Source organism: Callithrix jacchus, chromosome 10, assembly GCF_049354715.1.
Source record: "Callithrix jacchus isolate 240 chromosome 10, calJac240_pri, whole genome shotgun sequence".
Classification (NCBI taxonomy): domain Eukaryota; kingdom Metazoa; phylum Chordata; class Mammalia; order Primates; family Cebidae; genus Callithrix; species Callithrix jacchus.
The window spans coordinates 71,029,555-71,056,358 of NC_133511.1; the positions used below are offsets into that span (position 1 = coordinate 71,029,555).

The 26,804-nt window shown below is 39.9% G+C and overlaps 1 protein-coding gene and 1 pseudogene across 1 annotated transcript; one reads left to right on the forward strand and one right to left on the reverse strand.

Moving 5' to 3' along the window:
- Nucleotides 1–6,214: 6,214 nt before the first annotated feature.
- Nucleotides 6,215–7,353, forward strand: LOC100414558 (olfactory receptor 51I2). The gene has a single exon (XM_002754900.5). It carries the CDS (start codon nucleotides 6,402–6,404, stop codon nucleotides 7,338–7,340), a length of 939 nt encoding a protein of 312 aa, XP_002754946.1. The 5' UTR covers nucleotides 6,215–6,401; the 3' UTR covers nucleotides 7,341–7,353.
- A 17,227-nt stretch (nucleotides 7,354–24,580) lies between these two features.
- On the reverse strand, nucleotides 24,581–25,515 carry LOC100414913 (olfactory receptor 51I2-like; annotated as a pseudogene).
- Between the last annotated feature and the right edge of the window lie 1,289 nt (nucleotides 25,516–26,804).

The following is a 26,804-nucleotide window of genomic DNA, read 5'->3' on the forward strand; positions in this document are numbered from 1 at the left end:
ATAAAATCAATGTGCAAAAATCACAAGCATTCATCTACACCAATAACAGACTTAAAGAAAGCCAAATCAAGAGTGAACTGCCATTCACAATTGCTACAAAAAGAATAAAATACCTAGGAATACAACTCACAAGGAAAGTAAGGGACCTCTTCAAGGAGAACTACAAACCACTGCTCAATGAAATCAGAGAGGACACAAACAGATGGAGAAACATTCCATGTTCATGGTTAGGAAGAATTAACATCGTGAAAATGGCTATACTGCCCAAAGTAATTTACAGAATCAACGCTGTCCCCATCAAGCTACCATTGACTTTCTTCACAGAACTGGAAAAAACAACCATGAACTTCATATGGAACCAAAGGAGAGCCCGCATAGCCAAGTCAATTCTAAGCAAAAAGAACACAGCGGGGGGCATCACACTACCGGATTTCAAACTATACTACAAGGCTACAGTAATCAAAACAGCATGGTACTGGTACCAAAACAGAGATATAGACCAATGCAACAAAACAGAGGCACCGGAGGCAAAACAACATATCTACAACTATACAATCTTTGATAAACCTGACAAAAACAAGCAATGGGGAAAGGATTCCCTGTTTAACAAATGGTGTTGGGAAAACTGGCTAGCCATGTGCAGAAAGCAGAAACTGGACCCCTTCCTGACACCTTACACTAAAATTAACTCCAGATGGATTAAAGACTTAAACATAAGACCTGGCACCATAAAAACCCTAGAAGGAAATCTAGGCAAAACTATCCGGGACATAGGAGTAGGCAAGGACTTCATGAACAAAACACCAAAAGCATTGGCAACAAAAGCCAAAATAGAAAAATGGGACCTAATGAAACTCCACAGCTTCTGCACGGCAAACGAAACGGTCACTAGAGTGGATCGGCAACCAACAGAATGGGAAAAAATGTTTGCAGTTTACCCATCTGACAAAGGGCTGATATCCAGAATTTACAAAGAACTCAAACGGATTTACAGGAAAAAAACAAACAAGCCCATTCAAAAGTGGGCAAAGGATATGAACAGATACTTTACAAAAGAAGACATATATGAGGCCAACAATCATATGAAAAAATGCTCATCGTCACTGGTCATCAGAGCGATGCAAATCAAAACCACATTGAGATACCATCTCACGCCAGTTAGAATGGCGATCATTAAAAAATCTGGAGACAACAGATGCTGGAGAGGATGTGGAGAAAAAGGAACACTTTTACACTGTTGGTGGGAGTGTAAATTAGTTCAACCATTGTGGAAGACAGTGTGGCGATTCCTCAAGGCCTTAGAAATAGAAATTCCATTTGACCCAGCAATCCCATTACTGGGTATATATCCAAAAGACTATAAATCGTTCTACTATAAGGACACATGTACACGAATGTTCATTGCAGCACTGTTTACAATAGCAAAGACCTGGAATCAACCCAAATGCCCATTGATAATAGACTGGATTGGAAAAATGTGGCACATATACACCATGGAATATTATGCAGCAATCAGAAATGATGAGTTCGTGTCGTTTGTAGGGACATGGATGAATCTGGAGAACATCATCCTCAGCAAACTGACACAAGAACAGAAAATGAAACACCACATATTCTCACTCATAGGCGGGTGGTGAAAAATGAGAACACATGGACACAGAAAGGGGAGTACTAAACACTGGGGTCTATTGGGGGGAAAAGGGGAGGGCCAGTGGGAGGGGGAGGTGGGGAGGGATAGCCTGGGGAGAAATGCCAAATGTGGGTGAAGGGGAGAAGGAAAGAAAAGCACACTGCCATGTGTGTTCCTACGCAACTGTCTTGCATGCTCTGCTCATGTACCCCAAAATCTAAAATGCAATAAATAAAATAGTAAGATTTAATCATCCCAGATTCCTACCTTGGTTCCTCCATTCCTAGGCTTAGAAGCTATGTCCTGAAGTTGCTGCCTACAATGACACCTTCATATTCCCTTTTTGTCTTGTGTTTTTGCCAATATTTGGTTAACAAGTCATTAATTTTTCTCAGTTAAAAGAACTGGTGTATGTCTTATATTCTACCTGGACCCTACTGAACCCTAATTTTTGTTTCTAGGTTAGATTGTGTCTGATCCATGTGTGTCAACAGAGCCACTGAATATGATTTACACCCAGCAGATGTTCAATCTAAATAAATAAACATTGATAAACGTGCCTTTCCGCTCTGATAGCAAGATTGAAGGAAAGACTATTGTTGCATTGAAATAGGGCACTTGTTGTAAAAAGTCTGACCACTACTTGAATGGGCCAAAAGCTAGAGAGAGCTGGCACAGTGTTGTCTTATGTCCTATCCACAAGGGCAATCCAGGTTGTCAATGGAGTTACAAGCAACCACACAGAATAAAGATGTATTAACTTAAATCAAGTGGAGAACAAGTAAAAGATGAAGAGAAGCTTCTAAGAATAACCTATGAAAGCACCAAATATAAGAAAGAGTCAGCTTTATACATTGAAGAGGCCCAGTTAACATGATAGCAACTGCAGCACCAATTAATTGTGAACTTTCCATTCCCCCATCTTTCTCTTCCTCAGAGGAGAAGCCAGAAACCAGAGTTAGCACGTGAAGGATGGGAGAAGGAGAAAGGATATAGCTCTGAAAGCTGGAAAGATTGACTATTATACTAGACTAAACATTCTAATTATTCACCAGAAAATATTTTATTATATGAATGTGACCAGAAAATTTAAAGAACAGTTTTCATCCAGGAATAAAAAAGAAGAACCAGCCCCATTCAATATATTTAAAGACACAAGAAGAATAAAAATAGTCACTTTCTTATTACACCTCAATTGATGGGCTTGGTCATCATATCACATAAACCCAGAATCTCTTAGAAGGTAATGAACTCCTCTCTTATAGTGCTTGTCTGTCTATCACAAGACAATGTCTTGTGTGGAGTAAAGAATTTCTCTGACATATTGCTGATGTTTTTTTCAGCTACAACAGCACATGCTTTATTCTCAGTAGTCATTAAGGACCTCAGGAGACTAAAACCTCCCTGAAGAATTTTCAGACACAAAGTCAGCATCACTGTCCTCTATTCCAGGGCCTATCATGAGACATAAAAGTGGCAGGCATGAATTCACTTCAGCAGAGAAAGGGAAGAACTTGTCCTGTCGGTGTCTTCTCAGTCTCTCTTCTGGTGAGTTCTGAAACCCTGTGAAAATTGGCCAGCTGATCCTCCTGAAGCCTGCTCCATGAAAGCATTAAAATGGGCAAGGGGTATGGTGAGGGGAAGTGAAAAAGCCTCCTGGAGGGTATCTGATAGCGGCATCTTAGTAGAATGGGCGGAGCAGCAGGAAAGATCCCTGGGCTTGGAGTTCTTGTTCAGGCACTGCCATGGACTGCTTGTATAACCCCAAGGAATTCACTGTACTTCTCTAGAGTCCTTACTTGCCATCGTCCATTTCTTTGTGACTCCAAACTTCAAAGGTCAAAGTTTCTGTGGTTCATTAACATTGCTGGAAAATTCAGAGAGGGAAGCAGGACTCAGGATACAGGCATGGTTCAGAAATCTAGAAGGGAAGTGGTCACAACCCATCCATGACAAACAGCTGAAGCACACGTGGTTTGTTTGCTCTTCCCTTATGAATTCAGTGACAACAAAATATATAAAAAGTCTCCAGGATATTAAAAGCATAGGAGAAATCAGCCATAAACTTTAGATGAATCATTAATAGCTAATAATTTTCATTATTTTATTATCCATGATATAGATTGAAAACTGTGGTCTTTAGACAGCCTTTCTGGTCATCCCTCCAGCCTCTATCTACCTGCTTTCTGCTTCCATAACAGTACCACAGCAAACTCTCACAGGCATTCCTTGATTGATTAAAAAGTAAAATAAAGTAAAAGAACATCAAAGCCATAAAGAATCTTAGAGAATGTCCTTAAAAATAAGACATAGGCCAGGCACGATGGCTCACACCTGTAATCCCAACATTTTGGGAGGCTGAAGAGGGAAGATCACCTGAGTTCAGGAGTTCGAGACCAGCCTGACCAACACGGTGAAATCCTGTCTCTACTAAAAACACAAAAATTAGACAGGTGTGGTGGTGCACACCTGTAATCACAGCTACTCAGGAGTCTGATGCACAAGAATCACTTGAACCTGAGAGGCAGAGGTTGCAGTGAGGCGACATTGTGCCCCTGCACTCTAGCCTGAGCTATAGAGCAAGACTCAGTCTCAAAAATAAAAATAAAAAATAAATAAGGCATAGGTCTCGAAAAAGAAATGGATTTCTCTAGGCTCATGTAACCAGTACCTTCCAGACCCAGACAATGCCAGGACTCCTGACACCCAACTCAGGGTCCTTTCTTCTAAACCACCTGGTTCTTATGTGTCTTCAGTAATGTTAAGATTCTAGGTTCCAGGAGTGGGAGAATTTGTGTTCAGTCTTGGAGACAGGTACTTTTGTATCATTATATTCCTGCATATCTGCTTTTAGCCATTCAATTTCTTTATTTAAGGGTACCTGTGAAATCTTTGTTCACAAATGCATTTCTCTATTTTCTTTTTAAACTTCCTCTCCAGTGCCTTAATCATGCTTCAAAGACCTTGGTAAGAGAGAAGAGAGTCATTGTTTAACTCCACCTATGAGTGAGAACATGCAGTGTTTGGTTTTCCATTCCTGTGTTAATTTGCTGAGGATGATGGCTTCCAGCCTCATCCATGTCCCCACCAAAGACAACCTGCATGCTCTGCACATGTATCCCAGAACTTAAAGTAAAAAAAAAAGAGAGAGAGAGAGAAGAGAGTCTTAAAATTCTTTAAATTGAGATTTTATCACCTAGTCTCTGTAAACTGTGAGGAAAGCTCATTTCACTGGGTGTCAGTGTCCCCATATGTTAAGGACTAAATGAGAAAACAAATGTAAAGTTCTTTTCAGGGTACCTGGCACATCATGTGTGTTCAAAAAGTATTCATTTTCTCTCTCAGCATTACTTTATTCATATGTGTCCAGACAACCCACAATGTTAGTGATCCCTGAGGTATGGGAAGGGATGTAATTCTGGAACAGTCAGGCAATCTTTCTTCTACAAATACTAAAACATAAGTTTCCAGACCCAGAATAGCTTTGGCCTTGCCCTGCACAAAATCCTGCTTTCAGTCTGTTTTCTTCTATCTTCTTTCTGTTATTTTTGCGTTGGCTTGGTTCTCTTCTATGTATTGTGATTACTTTCTACAAGACTCTATATAAAGAATGAGAGTGTAGTCAAATGGGAGAAACAAGAGGCAAACTTCAGTCCTGGATCCCAAGGAATCAGAGTTTTTGAGGAGACATAGACATGTGCAGACTGAGCTCTAAGACCAGAAGGGACATAATCAGAATAAACACAGAAGGGCAGCCACTGGCTTGCTGGAACCATAGTACTTATGAGTTATGTATTGCTGGGAAAGCAGCACATCTTGTTGTGCATGTTAAATGGTGTAAAGATCAAGAGAGAATGTGTAAATATAATTATGTAACAAGTGACTTTATGAGATATGGAGAGCGTATGTGAATGAGTGTCTTGTTAGAGTATGAATGAGCTTTCTACTAGCTGTTGTGAAGATACATTAACGTGTCCTTGTGACTAATGGGTATTTTGAGGGTACATCTAACCGTGTGAGGATATGTAAGTTTGTATTTGGAATAATTCTCTCCCACAGACTGAACACTAGTGTACCTATAGAATGTGTAGGGAAGAATACACAGATTTTCCAGAAACAGATACAACCTTGTGCCTTTGCACAAATATAGGTTGTTTCTGTTATTGCTTTTTTGCAGTAACTCTTCCAATGAAAAGCTGATACCCAGAGGCAGTCAATGACCACACCCCACTGTCCTTTTCCCTCTCTATCCAAGCACACAACATGATACAAACTTGCTCTGGGAAATTCTCTCATTAATTAGTGACACGTGAATTAAACAACATTTTCAAGAAAATATTTAAATATTTCCAATTGCTGTTGATAACACAAACTCCTGACTTTCTTCTATGGTGGCTATTTGTGAATTGTAGTTAGCATATCTCTGTGGAATGATACCTCTGAAATACATGGAAGTTTTAGGAATGTAATTTAAACATTTTCCTTTTAACTAATTTCTATTATTGAAGTATTTCTCAATGTCTTCCTTCTTCATAAAACAGAGGGAAATATTAGCTCAGCCTGGAGCCTGATCATCATAAAATATGAAGGAAAGAAGTTTGCCTGCATCAGCCCCAAACTAGTGATTTCATGAATGCATCAGTTTCCATTCATGTCAACATCATCACCTTGTCTCTTATTTCCTGATTTCTTGTCCTCCAGCAAGTGCAACTGTTAGAATTCTCCAAGTCAGAAGATCTGACTCTGAAAAATACCCTAAGTTCATTCTGCTATGGAATGGTTCAATGTCACTCAGCCTGCATTCTTTCTCCTGACTGGTATCCCTGGCCTGGAGAGCTCTCACTCCTGGCTGGCAGGGCCTCTCTGTGTGATGTACGCTGTGGCCCTTGGGGGAAATACAGTGATCCTGCAGGCTGTGCAAGTGGAGCCCAACCTCCACAAGCCTATGTACTACTTCCTGTCCATGTTGTCTTTCAGTGATGTGGCCATGTCCATAGCCACGCTGCCCACTGTACTCCGAACCTTCTGCCTCAATGCCCACAGCATAACTTTTGATGCCTGTCTAATTCAGATGTTTCTTATTCACTCCTTCTCCATGATAGAATCGGGTATTCTGCTGGCCATGAGTTTTGACCGCTACGTGGCCATTTGTAACCCCTTGCGCTATGCCACTGTGCTCACCAATGAAGTCATTGCTGCAGTGGGTTTAGGTGTGACTGCTCGAAGCTTCATCACCCTCCTCCCTCTTCCCTTTCTTATCAAGAGGCTGCCTATCTGCAGATCCAATATTCTTTCTCACTCCTACTGCCTGCACCCAGACATGATGAAGCTTGCCTGTGCTGATATCACTATCAACAGCATCTATGGACTCTTCGTTCTTGTATCCACCTTTGGCATGGACCTGTTTTTTATATTCCTCTCCTATGTGCTCATTCTGCATTCTGTCATGGCCATTGCTTCCCATGAGGAACGCCTCAAAGCTCTCAACACATGTGTGTCACATATCCTGGCTGTACTTGCATTTTATGTGCCAATGATTGGGGTCTCCACTGTGCACCGCTTTGGGAAGCATGTCCCACGCTACATACATGTCCTCATGTCAAATGTGTATCTGTTCGTGCCTCCTGTGCTCAACCCTCTCATTTATAGCACCAAGACAAAGGAAATCCGCCGAGCCATTGTCCGCATGTTTCACCACATCAAAATATGACTTTCACATTTGACTTTAGAACCTGTTGTTTATTTTGGTCATAGGCTCTCATCAGTAGCATCACCATCATCATCAAAGTATAAGATAGATGTATGTGCTGGGGAGAAAGTAGGCCAGGAAATGGTGATGCAAAACTTATAACACAAAACAAGGAGTTCCAAATGAACAGTATGTTCAGTAAACACCAACAGCATTCTTTTTTTTTTTTATTTTTTATTGGATTATAGGTTTTGGAGTACATGAACAGAGCATGCAAGACAGTTGCGTAGGTACACACATGGCAGTGTGCTTTGCTTTCCTTTTCCCCTTCACCCACATTCTTAGAAAGATAACTATGGGGGCAATTGAGTAATTAGACAAGTTTTACAAAGGAAAATTAATTTAAGCTAGGAATTATTTTCTATAATAATGAATATGACTAATATCATAATTAGTGAACTTAGTCCTAAAATGTGTCAATTCTATTATAAATTATTTATGTGCATTGGTTCACTTAATACTTGTACAAATAGTATAAGACAGAGAGAATTAAGTTAATTCTTCACACTAACATAGGTAATATGTGGTCCAATTGAGATTCAGTACTAATCTCTCTCTAGTGTTAGGCAGCACCCAACCACTGCAAATATGGCCTTACTGTCAAATTGGCATCACTTAACATTATCATTACTGCCTTTGCTTTCCCCACCACTGTCATTCTCAAACACTCATACATTGCTTTAACTTCACAAAGTGAAATAGGATTAATCATTAGAATTCACCACAAAATATATGAACAAATATTATCCAGGTAAACTGATAGATATTGACATTTAGAAAAATCTCCAGATCTCTCTTTACTACTTTTATATGCCTACCACTCAGTCCTCACCAACAGAAAACAATGTTCAGTATCTGAGACATCTGATTCATAGAATTTTGGGGGAAATCTCTTTCCTTCTTGAGATTTTAACTGTCTTCCAAAAAATGACATGTTCTAGGATTTCCAGTTGCAAAAAAAAAATTCCTAGAAACATCAGGAGAAATACCTAATGTAGGTGACGGGGGAATGGATGCAGCAAACCACCATGGTATATGTATACCTACCTATGTAACAATCCTGCACAATCTGCACATGTACCCCAGAACTTAAAGTATAATTTTAAAAAAGAAGAAAAAGCCTAGAATAGACAGATTAGAGCACTTATGATTTAGATACCAGAAAATAATTCTTTCAGACCTTCTCATACTCTTCCCTTGATACCAGAGAGGTAGGATATAGCAAGAAATATCTTGTTGCTAATTTTAGTGCTTTCAGACTAAATTTGGATTTACTTGTAGATGAAAAGAGAGAGAGAGAGGTGAGACAGAGAGACAGAGAGAAGGGAAAGAGAGAGAGAGAGAGAGAGAGGAGAGACAGAGAGAGAGAGAGAAGGAGGAGAGACAGAAGGTGGGGAGAGAGAGAGAGATGCACTATGTAGTCTAACTTGACTCACCAGGGAAACTGCTTATGCCTACAATAATGAGCATCAATGTAGCTGCAAAGAACATGACTTTGTTCTTTTTATGGATATATATGTACCACATTTTCTTTAACCAGTCAACTGTTTAAGGGCACCTTGGTTGATTTCATGTCTTTGCTATGGTAAATAGTGCTGTGATGAACATACAAGTGCATGTGTCTTTTTGGTAGAACGATTTATGCTCCTTCAGGTATATAGTAATAGGATTGCTGTGTTAATGGATAGCTCTGCTTTAAGTTCTGTGAGAAATACCCAAACTTCTTTCAACAACGGCTGAACTAATTTACATTCCTACCAACAGTGTATAAGTGCTCCATTTTCTCTGTAACCTCGCCAGTATCTCTAATTTTTTGACTTTTTAGTAATAGCCATTCTGACTGGTATGAGATGACATCTCATTGAGGTTTTGATTTGTGTTTCTCTAACAATTAGTATTGTTGAGCTTTTTTTTTTTTTTACTTTAGGTTCTGGGGTACATGTGCAGGTCATGCAGCATTGTTGCAGAGGTGCATACATAACCAGGTGGTTTGCTGCCTCTATTCCCCCTGCATCTACAGCCAGCATTTCTCTCCCTCTCCACCCTCCCCACACCCCGTTGTCCCTCCCATAGTCCCGCCACAACTGCCCCTAGTGTGTGATGCTCCTCTCCCTGAGTCCACGTGTTCTTATTGTTCAACATCTGCCTGTGAGTGAGAATATACAGTGTTTGGTTTTATATGCTTGTTGGTCACGTACATATGCCTTCTTTTGAGAAGTATGTCTTTATGTCCTTTGTTCATTTTTACTGGAGTTATATGTTTTGCATGCTAATTTAAGCTGCTTATAGATTCGGGATATTAGACATTTCTCAGGTCTATAGTTTGGAAACACTCAGTCCCATTCTGTAAGTTGTCTGTTCACTCTATTACAGCTTCTTTTGATGTGCCAAAGGTCTTTAGTTTAATTAGGTCCTACTTGTCTATTTTTGGTTTTGTTGCAACTGCTTTTGGAGATTTCATTATGAAATATTTGCCAAGGCCTGTGTCCAGAAGGGTATTTCCTAGGTTTTATGCTGGGACTTTTACAGTTTTAGTTAAAATATTACACTTAAGTTTTTAATTTATTTTGAATTGACCTTTGTGTATGATGAAAAGAAGGGGTCCAGTTTCAATCTGCTGGGTATGGTTAGTCAGTTATCCCAGCACTGTGTATTGAATAAGGAATCTTTTGCCACTCCTTGTTACTGTTAACTTTGTCAAAGATCAGATGGTTGTCAGTGTGTGGCTTTGTTTCTGGTTTCTCTGGCCTGTTCCATTGGTCTCCTCATACCAGTAACGTAGTGCTTTGGTCACTGCAGCCTTTTAATACAGTTTGAAATCAGGTGATGCGATGCCTCTGGTTCTGTAATTTTTGGTTAGGATTGTTTTGGTTCTTTGAACTCTTTTTTTTTTTTTTTTTTTTTTTTTTTTTTAGTATGTATACCTATATTTTTCCCGTAAATATTTTATTGTCTATTTATTGGTATGCTTGAACTTATTCTTTTATGTTAATAGATACAGATGTTGAGAAAGCATATGTTTAACAGGTATGTCTGTGAGAAGCAGTGGTTAATTACCTAGTTGAGCATCTATATTTGGCACGTTTTATCAAAATGTTTTATGTTCTATGAAGCATTATTTTTTCATTTCTGAGGAGCTATATTCTGAAATACATTTTTAAAGAAGCAAATTTAGAAGAACTTCAAATCAGAAGAAAATGGAAGTGGCTATAATATTTTTTTTTTAATTTTTTATTGGATTTTAGGTTTGGGGTATATGAGCAGAGCATGCAAGACAGTTGCGTAGGTACACACATGGCAGTGTGCTTTGCTTTTCTTCTCCCCTTCACCCACATTTGGCATTTCTCCCCAGGCTATCCCTCCCCACCTCCCCCTCCCACTGGCCCTCCCCTTTTCCCCCCAATAGACCCCAGTGTTTAGTACTCCCCTTTCTGTGTCCATGTGTTCTCATTTTTCATCACCCACCTATGAGTGAGAATATGCGGTGTTTCATTTTCTGTTCTTGTGTCAGTTTGCTGAGGATGATGTTCTCCAGATTCATCCATGTCCCTACAAACGACACAAACTCATCATTTCTGATTGCTGCATAATATTCCATGGTGTATATGTGCCACATTCTTCCAATCCAGTCTATTATCAATGGGCATTTGGGTTGATTCCAGGTCTTTGCTATTGTAAACAGTGCTGCAATGAACATTCGTGTACATGTGTCCTTATAGAAAAACGATTTATATTCTTTTGGATATATACCCAGTAATGGGATTGCTGGGTCAAATGGAATTTCTATTTCTAAGGCCTTGAGGAATCGCCACACTGTCTTCCACAATGGTTGAACTAATTTACACTCCCACCAACAGTGTAAAAGTGTTCCTTTTTCTCCACATCCTCTCCAGCATCTGTTGTCTCCAGATTTTTTAATGATCGCCATTCTAACTGGCGTGAGATGGTATCTCAATGTGGTTTTGATTTGCATCTCTCTGATGACCAGTGACGATGAGCATTTTTTCATATGATTGTTGGCCTCATATGTCTTCTTTCATAAAGTATCTGTTCATATCCTTTGCCCACTTTTGAATGGGCTTGTTTGTTTTTTTCCTGTAAATCTGCTTGAGTTCTTTGTAAATTCTGGATATCAGCCCTTTGTCAGATGGGTAGACTGCGAAAATTTTTTCCCATTCTGTTGGTTGCCGATCCACTCTAGTGACTGTTTCTTTTGCCGTGCAGAAGCTGTGGTTTCATTAGGTCCCATTTTTCTATTTTGGCTTTTGTTGCCAATGCTTTTGGTGTTTTGTTCATGAAGTCCTTGCCTACTCCTATGTCCTGGATAGTTTTGCCTAGATTTTCTTCTAGGGTTTTTATGGTGCCAGGTCTTATGTTTAAGTCTTTAATCCATCTGGAGTTAATTTTGGTGTAAGGTGTCAGGAAGGGGTCCAGTTTCTGCTTTCTGCACATGGCTAGCCAGTTTTCCCAACACCATTTGTTAAACATGGAATCCTTTCCCCATTGCTTGTTTTTGTCAGGTTTATCAAAGATTGTATAGTTGTATGTATGTTGTGTTGCCTCCGGTGCCTCTGTTTTGTTCCATTGGTCTATATCTCTGTTTTGGTACCAGTACCATGCTGTTTTGATTACTGTAGCCTTGTAGTATAGTTTGAAATCTGGTAGTGTGATGCCCCCGCTGTGTTCTTTTTGCTTAGAATTGACTTGGCTATGCGGGCTCTCTTTTAGTTCCATATGAAGTTCATGGTGGTTTTTTCCAGTTCTGTGAAGAAAGTCAATGGTAGCTTGATGGGGATAGCGTTGATTCTGTAAATTACTTTGGGCAGTATAGCCATTTTCACGATATTAATTCTTCCTAACCATGAACATGGAATGTTTCTCCATCTGTTTGTGTCCTCTCTGATTTCGTTGAGGAGTGGTTTGTAGTTCTCCTTGAAGAGGTCTTTTACGTTCCTTGTGAGTTGTATTCCAAGGTATTTTATTCTTTTTGTAGCAATTGCGAATGGCAATTTTCGCTCTTGATTTGGCTTTCTTTAAGTCTGTTATTGGTGTAGACGAATGCTTGTGATTTTTGCACATTGATTTTATATCCTGAGACTTTGCTGAAGTTGCTTATCAGTTTCAGGAGTTTTTGGGCTGAGGCAATGGGGTCTTCTAGGTATACTATCATGTCGTCTGCAAATAAAGACAATTTGGCTTCCACCTTTCCTATTTGAATACCCTTTATTTCTTTTTCTTGCCTGATTGCTCTGGCTAGAACTTCCAGTACTATATTGAATAGGAGTGGTGAAAGAGGGCATCCTTGTCTAGTGCCAGATTTCAAAGGGAATGCTTCCAGTTTTTGCCCATTCAGTATGATATTGGCTGTTGGTTTGTCATAAATAGCTTTTATTACTTTGAGATACGTTCCATCGATACCGAGTTTATTGAGGGTTTTTAGCATAAAGGGCTGTTGAATTTTGTCAAATGCCTTCTCTGCGTCAATTGAGATAATCATGTTGTTTTTGTTTTTGGTTCTGTTTATGTGGTGAATTACGTTGATAGACTTGCGTATGTTGAACCAGCCTTGCATCCCTGGGATGAATCCTACTTGATCATAATGGATAAGTTTTTTGATTTGCTGTTGCAATTGGCTTGCCAATATTTTATTGAAGATTTTTGCATCTATGTTCATCATGGATATTGGCCTGAAGTTTTCTTTTGTTGTTGGGTCTCTGCCGGGTTTTGGTATCAGAATGATGTTGGTCTCATAAAATGATTTAGGAAGGATTCCCTCTTTTTGGATTGTTTGAAATAGTTTTAGAAGGAATGGTACCAGCTCTTCCTTGTGTGTCTGGTAGAATTCGGCTGTGAACCCATCTGGACCTGGGCTTTTTTTGTGTGGTAGGCTCTTAATTGCTGCCTCAACTTCAGACCTTGTTATTGGTCTATTCATAGTTTCAGCTTCCTCCTGGTTTAGGCTTGGAAAAACACAGGAATCCAGGAATTTATCCATTTCTTCCAGGTTTGCTAGTTTATGCGCATAGAGTTGTTTGTAATATTCTCTGATGATGGTTTAAATTTCTGTGGAATCTGTGGTGATTTCCCCTTTATCATTTTTTATTGCATCTATTTGGTTGTTCTGTCTTTTATTTTTAATCAATCTGGCAAGTGGTCTGTCTATTTTGTTGATCTTTTCAAAAAACCAGCTCTTGGATTTATTGATTTTTTGAAGGGTTTTTCGTGTCTCAATCTCCTTCAGCTCAGCTCTGATCTTAATTATTTCTTGTCTTCTGCTGGGCTTTGAGTTTTTTTGATCTTGCTCCTCTAGCTCTTTCAATTTTGATGATAGGGTGTCAATTTTGGATCTCTCCATTCTCCTCATATGGGCACTTATTGCTATGTACTTTCCTCTAGAGACTGCTTTAAATGTGTTCCAGAGGTTCTGGCACGTTGTGTCTTCGTTCTCATTGGTTTTGAAGAACTTCTTTATTTCTGCCTTCATTTCATTGTTTACCCAGTCAACATTCAAGAGCCAGTTGTTCAGTTTCCATGAAGCTGTGCGGTTCTGGGTTAGTTTCTGTATTCTGAGTTCTAACTTGATTGCACTATGGTCTGAGAGGCTGTTTGTTATGATTTCAGTTGTTTTGCATTTGTTGAGCAGTGCTTTACTTCCAATTATGTGGTCAATTTTAGAGTAGGTGTGATGTGGTGCTGAGAAGAATGTGTATTCTGTGGATTTGGGGTGGAGAGTTCTGTAAATGTCCACCAGGTTTGCTTGCTCCAGGTCTGAGTTCAAGCCCTGGATATCCTTGTTGATTTTCTGTCTGGTTGATCTGTCTAATATTGACAGTGGAGTGTTAAAGTCTCCCACTATTATTGTGTGGGAGTCTAAGTCCTTTTGTAAGTTGTTAAGAACTTGCCTTACGTCTCTGGGTGCTCCTGCATTGGTTCCATATATGTTTAGGATCGTTAGCTCTTCTTGTTGTATCGATCCTTTTACCATTATGTAATGACCTTCTTTGTCTCTTTTGATCTTTGTTGCTTTAAAGTCTATTTTATCGGAGATGAGAATTGCAACTCCTGCTTTTTTTTGCTTTCCATTTGCTTGGTAAATCTTCCTCCATCCCTTTATTTTGAGCCTTTGTGTATCCTTGCATGTGAGATGGGTTTCCTGGATACAGCACACTGATGGGTTTTGGATTGTTATCCAATTTGCCAGTCTGTGTCTTTTGATTGGTGCGTTTAGTCCATTTACATTTAGGGTTAATATTGTTATGTGTGAATTTGATACTGCCATTTTGATGCTAAGTGGCTGTTTCGCCTGTTAGTTGTTGTAGATTCTTCATTATGTTGATGCTTTTTAGCATTCAGTGTGATTTTGGAATGACTGGTACTGGTTGATCCTTTCTATGTGTAGTGCCTCTTTTAGGAGCTCTTGTAAAGCAGGCCTGGTGGTGACAAAATCTCTGAGTACTTGCTTGTTCGCAAAGGATTTTATTTTTCCTTCACTTCTGAAGCTCAGTTTGGCTGGATATGAACTTCTGGGTTGAAAGTTCTTTTCTTTAATAATGTTGAATATTGGCCCCCACTCTCTTCTGGCTTGTAGTGTTTCTGCCGAGAGGTCTGCTGTGAGTCTGATGGGCTTCCCTTTGTGGGTGACCCGACCTTTCTCTCTGGCTGCCCTTAGTATTCTCTCCTTTATTTCAACCCTGTTGAATCTGACGATTATGTGCCTTGGGGTTGCTCTTCTTGCGGAATATCTTTGTGGTGTTCTCTGAATTTCCTGCAGTTGAGTGTTGGCCTGTCTTGCTAGGTGGGGGAAATTTTCCTGGATGATGTCCTGAAGAGTATTTTCCAGCTTGGATTCATTCTCTTCGTCCCCTTCTGGTACACCTATCAAACGTAGGTTAGGTCTTTTCACATAGTCCCACATTTCTTGGAGACCTTGTTCATTCCTTTTTGCGCTTTTTTTTTTTATCTTGGTTTCTCGTTTAATTTCATTGAGTTGGTCTTCGACTTCAGATATTCTTTCTTCTGCTTGGTCAATTCGGCTATTGAAACTTGTGCATGCTCCGCGAAGTTCTCGTATTGTGTTTTTCAGCTCCTTTAATTCATTCAAATTCCTCTCTAAGTTATCCATTCTTGTTATCATTTCCTCGAATCTTTTTTCAAATCTTTTTTTAAGGTTCTTAGTTTCTTTGCATTGATTTAATACATGATCTTTTAGCTCACAAAAGTTTCTCATTATCCATCTTCTGAAGTCTAATTCTGTCATTTCGTCACAGTCATTCTCCGTCCAGCTTTGTTCCCTTGCTGATGAGGAGTTTTGGTCCTTTCTAGGAGGCGAGGTGTTCTGGTTTCAGGTGTTTTCCTCCTGTTTGCGCTGGTTTCTTCCCATCTTTGTGGATTTGTCCGCTGGTCGTCTGCATAGTTGCTGACTTTTCGATTGGGTCTCTGAGTGGACACCCTGAATGTTGATGATGAAGTATTTCTCTTGCTTTGTTTTCCTTCTACCGGTCTAGCTCCTTCGCTGTATGACTGCTGAGGTCCACTCCAGACCCTGCTTGTCTGGGTTGCACCTCTAGCAGCCGTGGCATAGCGAGGGATGCTACCAGTTTCTTTTTCTGCTATCTTTGTCCCAGGATGATGCCTGCCTAATGTCAATCTTTTGGATATAGAGGGGTCAGGGAGCTGCTTGAGGAGACACTTTGTACTTTATAGGGGCTTAATTGCTGAGCTGTGAGCTCTGTTGTTCATTCAGGGCTGCTAGTCTGCTATGTTTGATTCTGCTGCAACAGAGCTCATTAAAAAAACCCTTTTTTTTCCTCAAATGCTCTGTGTTGAGGGGTTTGGGCTTTATTTTTGGATGTCCATTGAGGTCCTGCCCAGCTAGGACGCAGACTAGCCACTGTTTGCCTGCCGAGGCTCCACCCTGCTGTTGTGAGGGTCGCCCTGGCTCCGCTGTTCTGCTGTGTTCTCCACCACGCCCTGCGGTGGAGTCTCTCTGTTGTAGCGGGTTGCCTCGGCAACGGCAGGCTGCGTCAGCAGTGGGCGTGTATCTCAGTAGGGACGGGTTGCCTCGGCAATGGCTGGCTGCGTCAGCAATGGGCGTGTATCTCAGTTGGGGCGGGTTGCCAAGGTAACGGTGGCCGCCCCTCCCCCTCAGAGCGTCTCAGGCCGTCTGCACGAGGCTTGTTTGAAATCGCGGTTTTGTTCGTCCCACTGGGCCAACCCTAACGCTCTGTTCCTGCAATCCCCTGGGCTGGCCCACTGTCCAAGTCTAGCTCAGTCTCAAGTCCAGCCCTCTCACGTCTCCGGTTGCCGGTTCAACGGGGCACCCGGACAAGCGCGCCCTGTGGGGAGCGCTGGGTAGGGCCGGCCGCCGCCACCCCAGCTGCCTGGCGTCCCACGTCTCCTCTTCACTTGGGAATTTCCCCTTTCCGTGGGCAACAAAGATCAGTCTGGAAATGCAGCTCAGACTCACCTCTCCGCAGACACAACAAGAACTCCAATCCTCCTTTGCACTCTTTTTTATTTGTTTTATATGACTTTTAGAATAGTTTCTCTAATTCTGAGAAGAATGACATTGATAGTGTGATAGAAATAGTATTAAATCTCTGAATTGCTTTGGGCAGTATGGCCATTTCAACAAAATTGATTTTTTATCCCTGAGCATAGAATGTTTTTCCATTTGTGTCCTGATTTCTTTCCATGGTGTTTTGTAATTCTCATCGTAGAGATCATTCACCTGTATGCTTAACTCTAAACCTACGTATTTTATTCTTTTTGTAACTATTTTGTTTGGGACTGAGGTCTTGATGTGGCTCTCAGCTTGAATGTTATTGATATGTAGAAATGCTATAACTTTTGTACACTGATGTGTCTTAAATTTTCACTGAAATTGTTTATCATATCTAGGAGCCTTTAGGCAAAGACTATGGAATTTTCTTGGTATAGAAACATGTCATCTGAAAACAGGGACAGTTTAACTTCCTCTCTTCCTATTTGGATGCCTTTTATTTCTTTTCTTGCCTAACGCTCTGGCTAGGACTTCTAGAATAAGAATGGTAAAAGTGGGCAGCCTTGCTCTGTTTCAGTTCTCAAAAGGAATGCTTCCAGCATGTGCCCATTCGGTACAATGCTGGCTATGAGTTTCTCATAGACATCTCTTATTATTTTGAGGTATAATCCTTCAATGCCTCATTGATTGTTTTTAACATAAAAGGATATTGAATTATATCGAAAGCCTTTTCTGTGTCTATTGAGATGATTACCTGGTTTTTGTTTTCAGTTCTGTTTAAGAGATGAGTCACATTTATTAATTTGTGTGTGTTGAACCAGCCTTGCATCCTAGGAACATAAAGCCAACTTGATTATGAAGGATTAGCTCTTTCTTTTGCTGCTGGACTAAGTTTTCCAGTATTTTGTTGAGGATTTTTTTATCTACTTTCATCAGGAATATTGGCCTGAAGTTGTTGTTGAATCTCTGCAAGTTTTGTTATCAGGATGAAGCTGGCTTCATGGAATGACCTTTGTCCGATGTATGCTTTACAGATATTTTCTTCCATGCTAAACAAATCTATAAGAAAAAAAAACATTAAAAAGTAGGCAAAAGAAATGAACAGACACTTCTTCAAAGAAAACATACAAGTGGCCAAAAAGCATATGAAATAAAAGCTCAATATTACTGATCTTTAGAGAAATGCAAGTAAAAACCATAATGGGATGCCAACTCCCATGAGTCAGAATGGCTATTTTTAGAAGTCAAAAATAACAGATGCTGGCAAGGTTGTGGAGAAAAGGGAATGCTTATACACTGTTGGTAGGAGTGTATATTAGTTCAACCATTGTGGAAAGCAGTGTGATGATTCTTCAAAGAGCTAACAATAGAACAATGATTCAACCCATTAACCCTCTTAGTGGGTAGGATTACAAATTGTTCTACCATAAAGACGTATGCATGTGTATGTTCATTGCATCACTATTCACAATAGCAAAGACATGGAATCAACCCAAATGCCCATCAATGGTATACTGGATAATAAAAATGTCATACACTTACACCACGGAATACTACACAGCCATAAAAAATGAGATCATGTCCTTTGCAGAAATATGAATAGAGCTAGAGGCCATTAGTCATAGCAAACTGATAAAGGAACAGCAAACATGTTCTCACCTATAAGGGGGAGCTAAATGGTGAAAACACATGGACACAGAGAAGAGAACAACATATACTGGGGCCTACTAGAGGATGGAGGATGTGAAGAGGGAGAGGTTCAGAAAAAAAATAACTATTGGATACTAGGCGTAGTACCTTGGTGACAAAATAATCCATATAATAAACCCCCATGACTCAAGTTTACCCATATAACAAACCTGCACATATACCCCTGAACCTAAAAGTTTTGAAAAAAGAAATTCTTACAGTGATTTTTTTCATTTCCAGAAGTTCAGTTTTGTTATTTCTTAAAATGGTCGTGTCAACTTTCAACTCTTGCATTATTTTCTGCTTCCCTTGTGTTTTAACCTTCTTCAGTATCACATTGAGGCTGCAGGCCAGCAGTGCAGGCAAGTGCAAGAGGGCAAGGAAGGCTGCAAGCAGGTGCACACCTGCAAAGATCTAGCTGCAAAAGTGCTGTAAAGATCAAGCTAGTGAGGCCAGGTGGGGACCCTGGGAGAGGATGGCAGACAGGGACTAATTCAGATCAGACTTGCCCTGTCCTGTGGGCAAGAGCGCCCTGCTCTCTCCAGGTTTCACTGCTAAAGCTAAAGTCACCTAGAGGAGTGTGGCAAGCTTTGGGGGAGTGGGCATCTATGGCCATACTCCATTGCAGCCTTTCCCATGCCAAACCCTTTGGGCCTTGCACAGACTGGAGTTCTGTGTCTGCCAGCTCTCTGGGCTGTTCTCCCTGCTGACTCAAATATCTGTGGGGATTGTGGGTTCTCCTGCAGGTAGGATCCTGAAGGTCTGTGGCAAGAGTGGGTCACTACATTTCTATGTTTCTCATCCCTTCTCTACAAGCACTCAGGGCCAGGAAGGAGTGTTGGTGCTCGGCAACCCCACACAGGATTTCCGGCTTCTCCCTGTTTCAGCCCCCAGGGTCCGCATCCTGTATTTCAGCCCCCATCCTGTATCCACTCTGGATGCCTTCTTTCCAAAGCTCTGTTCAGGGTGTGTTGGTCTCCTTGATGATCTGGTCCCTTGGTAAGAGAAGGTCCTATTAGCTGTGGCTAATCAACTATCATGGCTCTCTCCCTCATCAAAGAAAATTTGTACTTTTTTTTTTTTTAGCCTTGTTAGGCTTGCCTTTAACTTTAAAAAAAAACTGAATATAGGTTTAAGATGTATGGAAAAAAATATCTGAGTAATAACGCTTTTGTCTTGCCCTGTCATGGTTATGTTTCTCATCCTCCAGGGCCGGTGCCGGGGTGGTTGGTAGGAGAGAGAGAGGATAAACTCAGAAGAATTACAGTAGGATGAAATTCTTGCTCTCTGTGCTTCATGGGTAAGACCCGCAGAGTGGTTAAGAAAACTAGAATCTAATGCAGAATGAAAAAAATACAAATTTATGTTGCTTGGAGTTTTATAGAATCAATTTCTGTGTGAACTCTGGGAAGAGGGGAAAGGAGAAAGGAGAGCTTGGTAGAAGAGGGTATGTCCCTCGGATGGCTGACCATCAGCCTCATTTTCTGAATACCGCAAAGAGGTCCTGACCTATCTCAATTTAGCCACCTTCAGAGCTGATCAAGCCACCTTCAGACCTGATTGGCTCTACCGGGGCAAGAACTTCTTTGCTCTTGCAGTTATAGTTCAGTTGGATAAAAAGTTCTTTTCATGCAGATAGTGTTTTTAAAAGCAATAAATGGGCAGCAGAGCCACAAAGTTTATCTTCTGAGTTGAGTAATATGCAGCAAGGGCACTTCCTCATCAGAAGGATATCCAATATTCCGTTATCAACTGGATACATTTTCTATCTAGGCTGAGGCACTACTTTGGACCCAGGACCCTCTATTGTTTAATTTTATTGTCAGATAAGAAGAAATCTATTTGTTGGTGCTTGTATATTTGAGCAAAGGCAACCAGATGCCCTCCAGACAGCTGAGGAGAGCATTTGCTTGTAAATGCATTCAGGATTCCTATAAACAGCATACAGCATATGAAGTCCTCAGTTACTTTGTAAATTTTTATCTTCCTAATCTCAAAACACTCATCAAGAATCTGTTCCAAGAATTTACCCACTGCAGGGAATAGGAGGACAATTAAGCAAACAGTAACTTGAAATGTACGTCAGAAATCAAGATGGTTTCATTGTTTTGTCATATTAGGGGCAGGCGAGTATGGTTTCTGTTCATATTTATAAAGAAGTATTTCTGTTACCATTATGCGTGGAAGACTTGTCCATCAAAAATATGTATGAAAATACATAGAATAAATTATCCATTGAATAAGCATTAGTTCATTTGATTTGTACATGTATCATTCGGCTGTCAGTTGACAATAAATATTTGCACAAATCAAAAATTTGCACAAGCCTCCAGTACTCTTCAGCTGTAAAGCATAATTGCTAGCCAAAAGTTTCTAAAAATTTCTGGAGGCATGTGTAACTTATCCAAAGAATTGGTGAGTGATAGGCTTTATTAAAGGTGGAGATGACAAACTGATCTCAACTAAAAGAAATGCAAACAGCAGTGCTGACTGACAGGCCACCTTGATATATCATTTACTACCAGCCATGTTAATCAAGATACTCTCCCTAACGTATTTCTCAGCCTTCATTCTTCCCAGCAGAGATATTTAGTTACTGTCCTTTATTCAATCCCAGTTTTAAAACAACATGGAGATATTTTGGGGAGTGGATATAATTCTGGTGGTTGTACATTTTTCCTCCCAGCTTTAAGTTTTTGTTTGTTTGCTTATAAGGAATATAACAACAGCTCATTCATTTATTTTTTTCACAACACAATATTTACTGAAACCTACTATGTGCCAATCCCAGTATTAGATTTGAGGACTCAGTGATCATGGGATTTAGTAATGAGGGTTTGTGGGAGAAACCTATCTAAAGAGGTATAGGAGGGATATGTCAATCTATCTTGGGATTTGTTTACTAACTAAATATTTCTTTTAAAATGCTTTTAAATTCCTGCTTACAAAGCTTCACCATGATTAGAATGGCTGCACTGTGAGGGCAGTGTGTTACTGGTGGACACGTTAATGTTCATGTGAACTGCATGACGGCAGAACAACAGCTCAGGACCAAGCACAGTGCTATGTATTTAAGGCAAGTACCCCATAACTACGAGCTGGGGAAATTGATATTTTACAATGAAAAACAGAAAATAAGCAACTGTGACTGAGAGTCCGTTTTTAATTAGTCTTAATAGCTAACCCTAATGTCTCTGACTGGGGCAAATTATTCAGTGAATGTTGAACAAGATAGAACTTGATCATTTGCCAAGTGAGTTTTTCTACATTTGAAAAAGCAAATATATATTGAGAAAAAATGTATTGAGTGATTTTAACACAAAAATCTGGGAATTAGAAAGTTAGTAGATGCTGACTAAATGCTGAAGTGCAAGTAAAAAGAAAAATCTAAAACTCAAGGAAATTCCTTCTAAAAAGGTAGATTCAAAACCTGTGTAACTGGGTTACAGAAATGGAGGTATTTCACATATCACTTATTCAAGAAGATATGGAGATTGATTGCATTCAACAGGAAATATTCAATATTTAGAATTGAAATATCTATAAGTAAATTTTTACAAATAACATAAAAAAATTATTATAAAATGGAAAAAAATTGACTTGAAAAATTTATATAAACTAGACAATATAACCTTATTTTAAAACATATCTAGATTTTTTCAAAGTAATTTGTTAATAAACCCTCTCAGCCTTCCATAATAAAACATATAAACAGGTTGATAATTTATTATTTACTTAGATGATATACACTGTAAAATATTTAATTGCCAATTTGAACAAATATATTTTATTGCATAAAGATGAGGCTTATTTTTCACAAGTCTGTTAATTAAGGAATTAGGCAATATTCATTAGACAACAGTAAAACTATATACATATATATATATGTGTGTGATGAAGTAAACAATAGGAATACTTTTAGTGTTGCAGAAATACTCACTCTTCCCATCCATATGCCTTGTTATGAGAATTCTCAATTTTACAATGGAAATAAAAGGATGCATTTTTTTAAAGTCTAAAAAATATTGAAGTCAGTAATGTGATTTCTGATATTTAGATGCAGATAGTAAAATGTTAGGATTTTTAAAAACACTGAAACAAAAAGGAGGAAGATTCCTATCATCAGCATGATCCTAAGTGCTGTGGATTCATCTTTGTCATCGATGTTTTTCTTTTATTTTTGCTCATAACTGTGTATAGAGTTAGCACATATCCCTTTTTGTCTCTCTGTATAAATAAATACAGCTTTCTGGGATGACTTGCAGGATCCTCTGGAAGGAGAGGCAATGGCAGAGTAGCTTTTACAGCTTCACTGCTCTAGGGCTGCCTCTGTTGCTGCACAAATGGCTCAAAGTAGCACTTTATTTGAGGCCACTTCTGTGTGTTAGAGCAAAGTCTGGTCCTGGAGGGTGTTCTGCTTCCCTCTGTTCCCGCCCTAGAACTCCACAGGCCTTGAGAAGCTGTATTTAGCTGCTGCACCACTTTCTTATGACTGCTTTCTCTAAGCCCTTTTGCTACCATCAGAGTCTTCTTTCTCTCTTATGCAGTAGATCTTTATTTGCTTATTGTGCTTTCCTTTGGGCTGAGGCTATATCCTTTTGGAAGAGCTCATTTGCTTAACCTTTTTGAGATTTTCAAATGCTGAGGACCACCACAGCATGGCTTTATCCTCTTATGTTTATGAGAACTTAGAGCCTGCAGCTATTGTTCCCAGTTTTACCAGTCAATTCAAAAACACCTGCCCAGGTTTTTCTTAGTATATAGTCCTCTACAACTGGGAGCAAGACTTTTCTGTCATGTGGTTTTGCTGAAGATGTCATCTCTATAAGTTTTTATTTTGTTTTGTTTTCTGTCCTGGTTGTTTAATGAGACACTCAGAAGGTGTTTGAGAGCAATTCAAGGCTATACTGCAATTATGTCAAGGAAATGATCATGTTATTTGATCCCTATGACTTTATTTTAGAAAAGTTATTCATAATCCTATGAGGAAAAAAAATTATTGGCTATTGCACTTTAAAAAGTAATTTTTTTAAATGCCTTTATTCCCTAATCATGCATTGGGGTTGAGTTATGCCATGACCTGTCCATTGCCTGTTTATTCTCCACTTAAAGTCCACATGTCATTTGCTTTAAATCTGCTAAGTGTGCACCTGCCTGTATGGTCTGGGTTGTGTTTTCTTGGCATGGGTTTTCTGAGGATTTCTCTCTAGTGCCTTTAATTCTCTGTGAATTTGCCTTCAGCTATCCCTCCTCTGCTCAGGCACATGCTTAAGCTTGTTGTCTGGGTTGCAGGACATGGCCCATATATCAGCCAACTACGCAGCCAAGCTGCCACTGCCAATGAAGTGGACTTGCCACCCCATCAATCAACAACCTCTGTTAAGCTTCCATTTGGAGTGCTCTTTAGCTTCCTCTAGTCATTCAGTTCTCTCTGTAGTCATGCCCAAAGGATGAAAGCATGTGACGTTTCCTTAAGACACTTTTCTTTGTACTAAACTTCTGAATTCCAAATGTTGCATGGTTTATATTTTTGTTCTATTTTATAGAATTCTGGAGTATTCTTATTTATTTCAAAAGTATACAGTTGGTCATAGCTATTATGTATCTTTAGTTTTTAAGTTTAAAGATGTTCAAAATGATTATTTAAATATTCTGGGCTGATATGATCTCAGGTAACATAATCTACATTATGTTTTTGTCTGTTTCTGATAATTACTTGAAAGCATAGATGCTACTAGGATATTGAGACAAAAAGGATTTAATTCAAGACTTTCTTTCTTGTTGGGTCTGAGAAGCCACTTGTGGCAACCTGTGACACAATTAATTACAACATAGGGCAGCCTGATGTTTTGAGTTACAAGCTGAAGCCTGGCTAACTCATATAACTACCAACAGGTACACAACTGTAGATGCATGTCTAAAGAGACTGAAAGGCTCTAAAAGAAGCTGTCACACCCGAACATCAGCAACACAAAGAACCTCTAAGGCTTTCCAGGACGGTTCTCCTCCATCAGAACTTAGTTCCCAATAACATCTTGTGTAGCCTCCTGCGAATCTCCTTAGTCTTGATGGAATAGATAATTGGGTTGAGCATAGGAGGTACAAAGAGATAGACCAGAGACATAAACTTGTGCACATCTTCAGGAGCATGCTTCCCAAATCTATGAACCATGGACACACTAACCATAGGCACATAGAAGATTAGCACAGCACAGATATGTGACACACGTGTTGAGTGTCTTAAGCCTCTCATCCCTGGAGGCGATGGCCAGCACAGAGTGTAGAATGAGCATATAGGAGAGGAGGATGAGCAGTGAATCTATACCAAAGGCAGAGATGACAATGAACAGGCCATACATACTGTTGATGGTAGTGTCTCCACAGGGTAGGCATCAGGTCAGGGTGCAGGCAGTAGGAATGGGTCAGCACCACATTGGCCTTGCAAGAAGGCAGCCTCTTCAGGAGGAAGGGAAGTGGGAAGACCATGCAGAGGCTGCGGATGATGATGGATATGCCAATGTGGGCCACACGGACATCAGTGAGCACTGTGGAATAGCGCAGCAGGTTACAGATGGCCACATAGTAGTCAAAACTCATGGACAGCAGGATGCCAGACTCTGTCCAGGAGAAAAAGTGGATGAAGAACATCTGGGCCAGGCAGGCATCAAAAGTCATCTCTGGGGCGTGAAAACACAGAGTCACCAGTATAGTAGAAAATGACACACCCAGGTCATTAGCAGACAAAAGAGACAAGAAGTAGTACATCGGCTGGTGCAAGCTCTGCTCTTCCTTGATGATATAGAGGATAAGGATGTTGCCCAGGAAGGAAATAGCATAAAGCAGCAGCAGAAGGGCAGCCAGCCAGTGCTCCAGACCCTTCGTCTCTGGGAAGCCAGTTAGGGTGAAGCTGGTAGTACTTGAGATGTTAGTCCCAAGCCCTCCCATCAGGGTTTCTGAGTGAATTTAGGGAAACAACCAGAGTGAACTGAGGTGAGACGGTGGGAGAAGTGAAGACGAGGAATGGTTGATATCTAAAACTAGGAGAGACAATGATGCTTATATTCTAGTGCCAAAGATTTGGAAAATTCAGAAAAAAGCCGATTGCATTTCAGACCTTCTATAGTCTGGCAGCACCCCTAGATCTGTCATGAGCCGCAGGTTCATGCCCATAAACTCCTTTGACTGGTTTTTAGGTATTATCCTTTATTTTTCTTGTGTCTATGTATTTTTTTACATTGCTTCAAATCTTTCTCTAATGGTGAAAAATTGTTTCCTCTTACTCTCTCATCGAGTCATGGCCATCAGTTTCTTCCATAATAAGTGAGGTGCACCATGTCCTCCATGAAGTCTTTCCATAATATTCCCACCTACTCACTGATTCCCTCTTGTGCAAGTGAGACACCTTTCATGCATATTCTAAGCTGACTCTCCTCTCTTGCCTATACTCAAGCATTATTTCAGTTCATTCACCAAGAATCCAGAATGTCACACTCCTCCACACCTTATTCTCTTGGTTTTTCTCTTGTATATTTTAACATGGGTTTTAAAATCTCTGTTTAGATCACAGATTCTCAAATTCTGCTGTATGTTAGACTCAGTTAAGAAGCATTAAAATATTTCTTTCCTCAGAAGAAACCTATACCAATTAAACTTGGCTATGTGCAAGTAGAACTTACAAATCAACATGTGCTTAAACTCCTAGGCAATTCCAATGAGAAGCCAAGTGTGATAATCAGGAATTTAGATCACTCCTATCAGCATTCAAATATGTCCCACCCACATCACTTCTTCCCCCAAGCATCAATTTTGGGAGTTACTATCATAGGAAACAAACAATCACAAACTACAGCAAACCTCTTAACTGCCCCTTCATATCTTCCTAGTAATTTTCACTCACTTTCCCATTTTCCACTCACCATTTCCACACTCCCATTTTCCACTCGCTTTCACAACTAATACTTTTGAAATTATCGTCTACCCATAACGTCCTCTTTGTTTCTGCTCTGTACCTCAGTTATCCCAAATACGTGTCTACTGCTCAGGCTTCTCTTCTCAATATGTGTTCGTGCATCGAATTTCCTATTGGACTTCCAAATGTAAGAGTTCATTGTCATCTCAAACACAAGTGCAAAATTGAACTTTATGTCAATTACTATGTCTTATCATCTTCAAACTTATCATCTCATCACCAACCACTGTCTATTCGTGTGGTCATGCCAGAAAACCCTGGAAGT

Excerpts from the sequence above, each read along its gene's own strand:
- LOC100414558 (XM_002754900.5), top strand. The coding sequence starts at position 6,402 with ATGGAATGGTTCAATGTCACTCAGCCTGCATTCTTTCTCCTGACTGGT.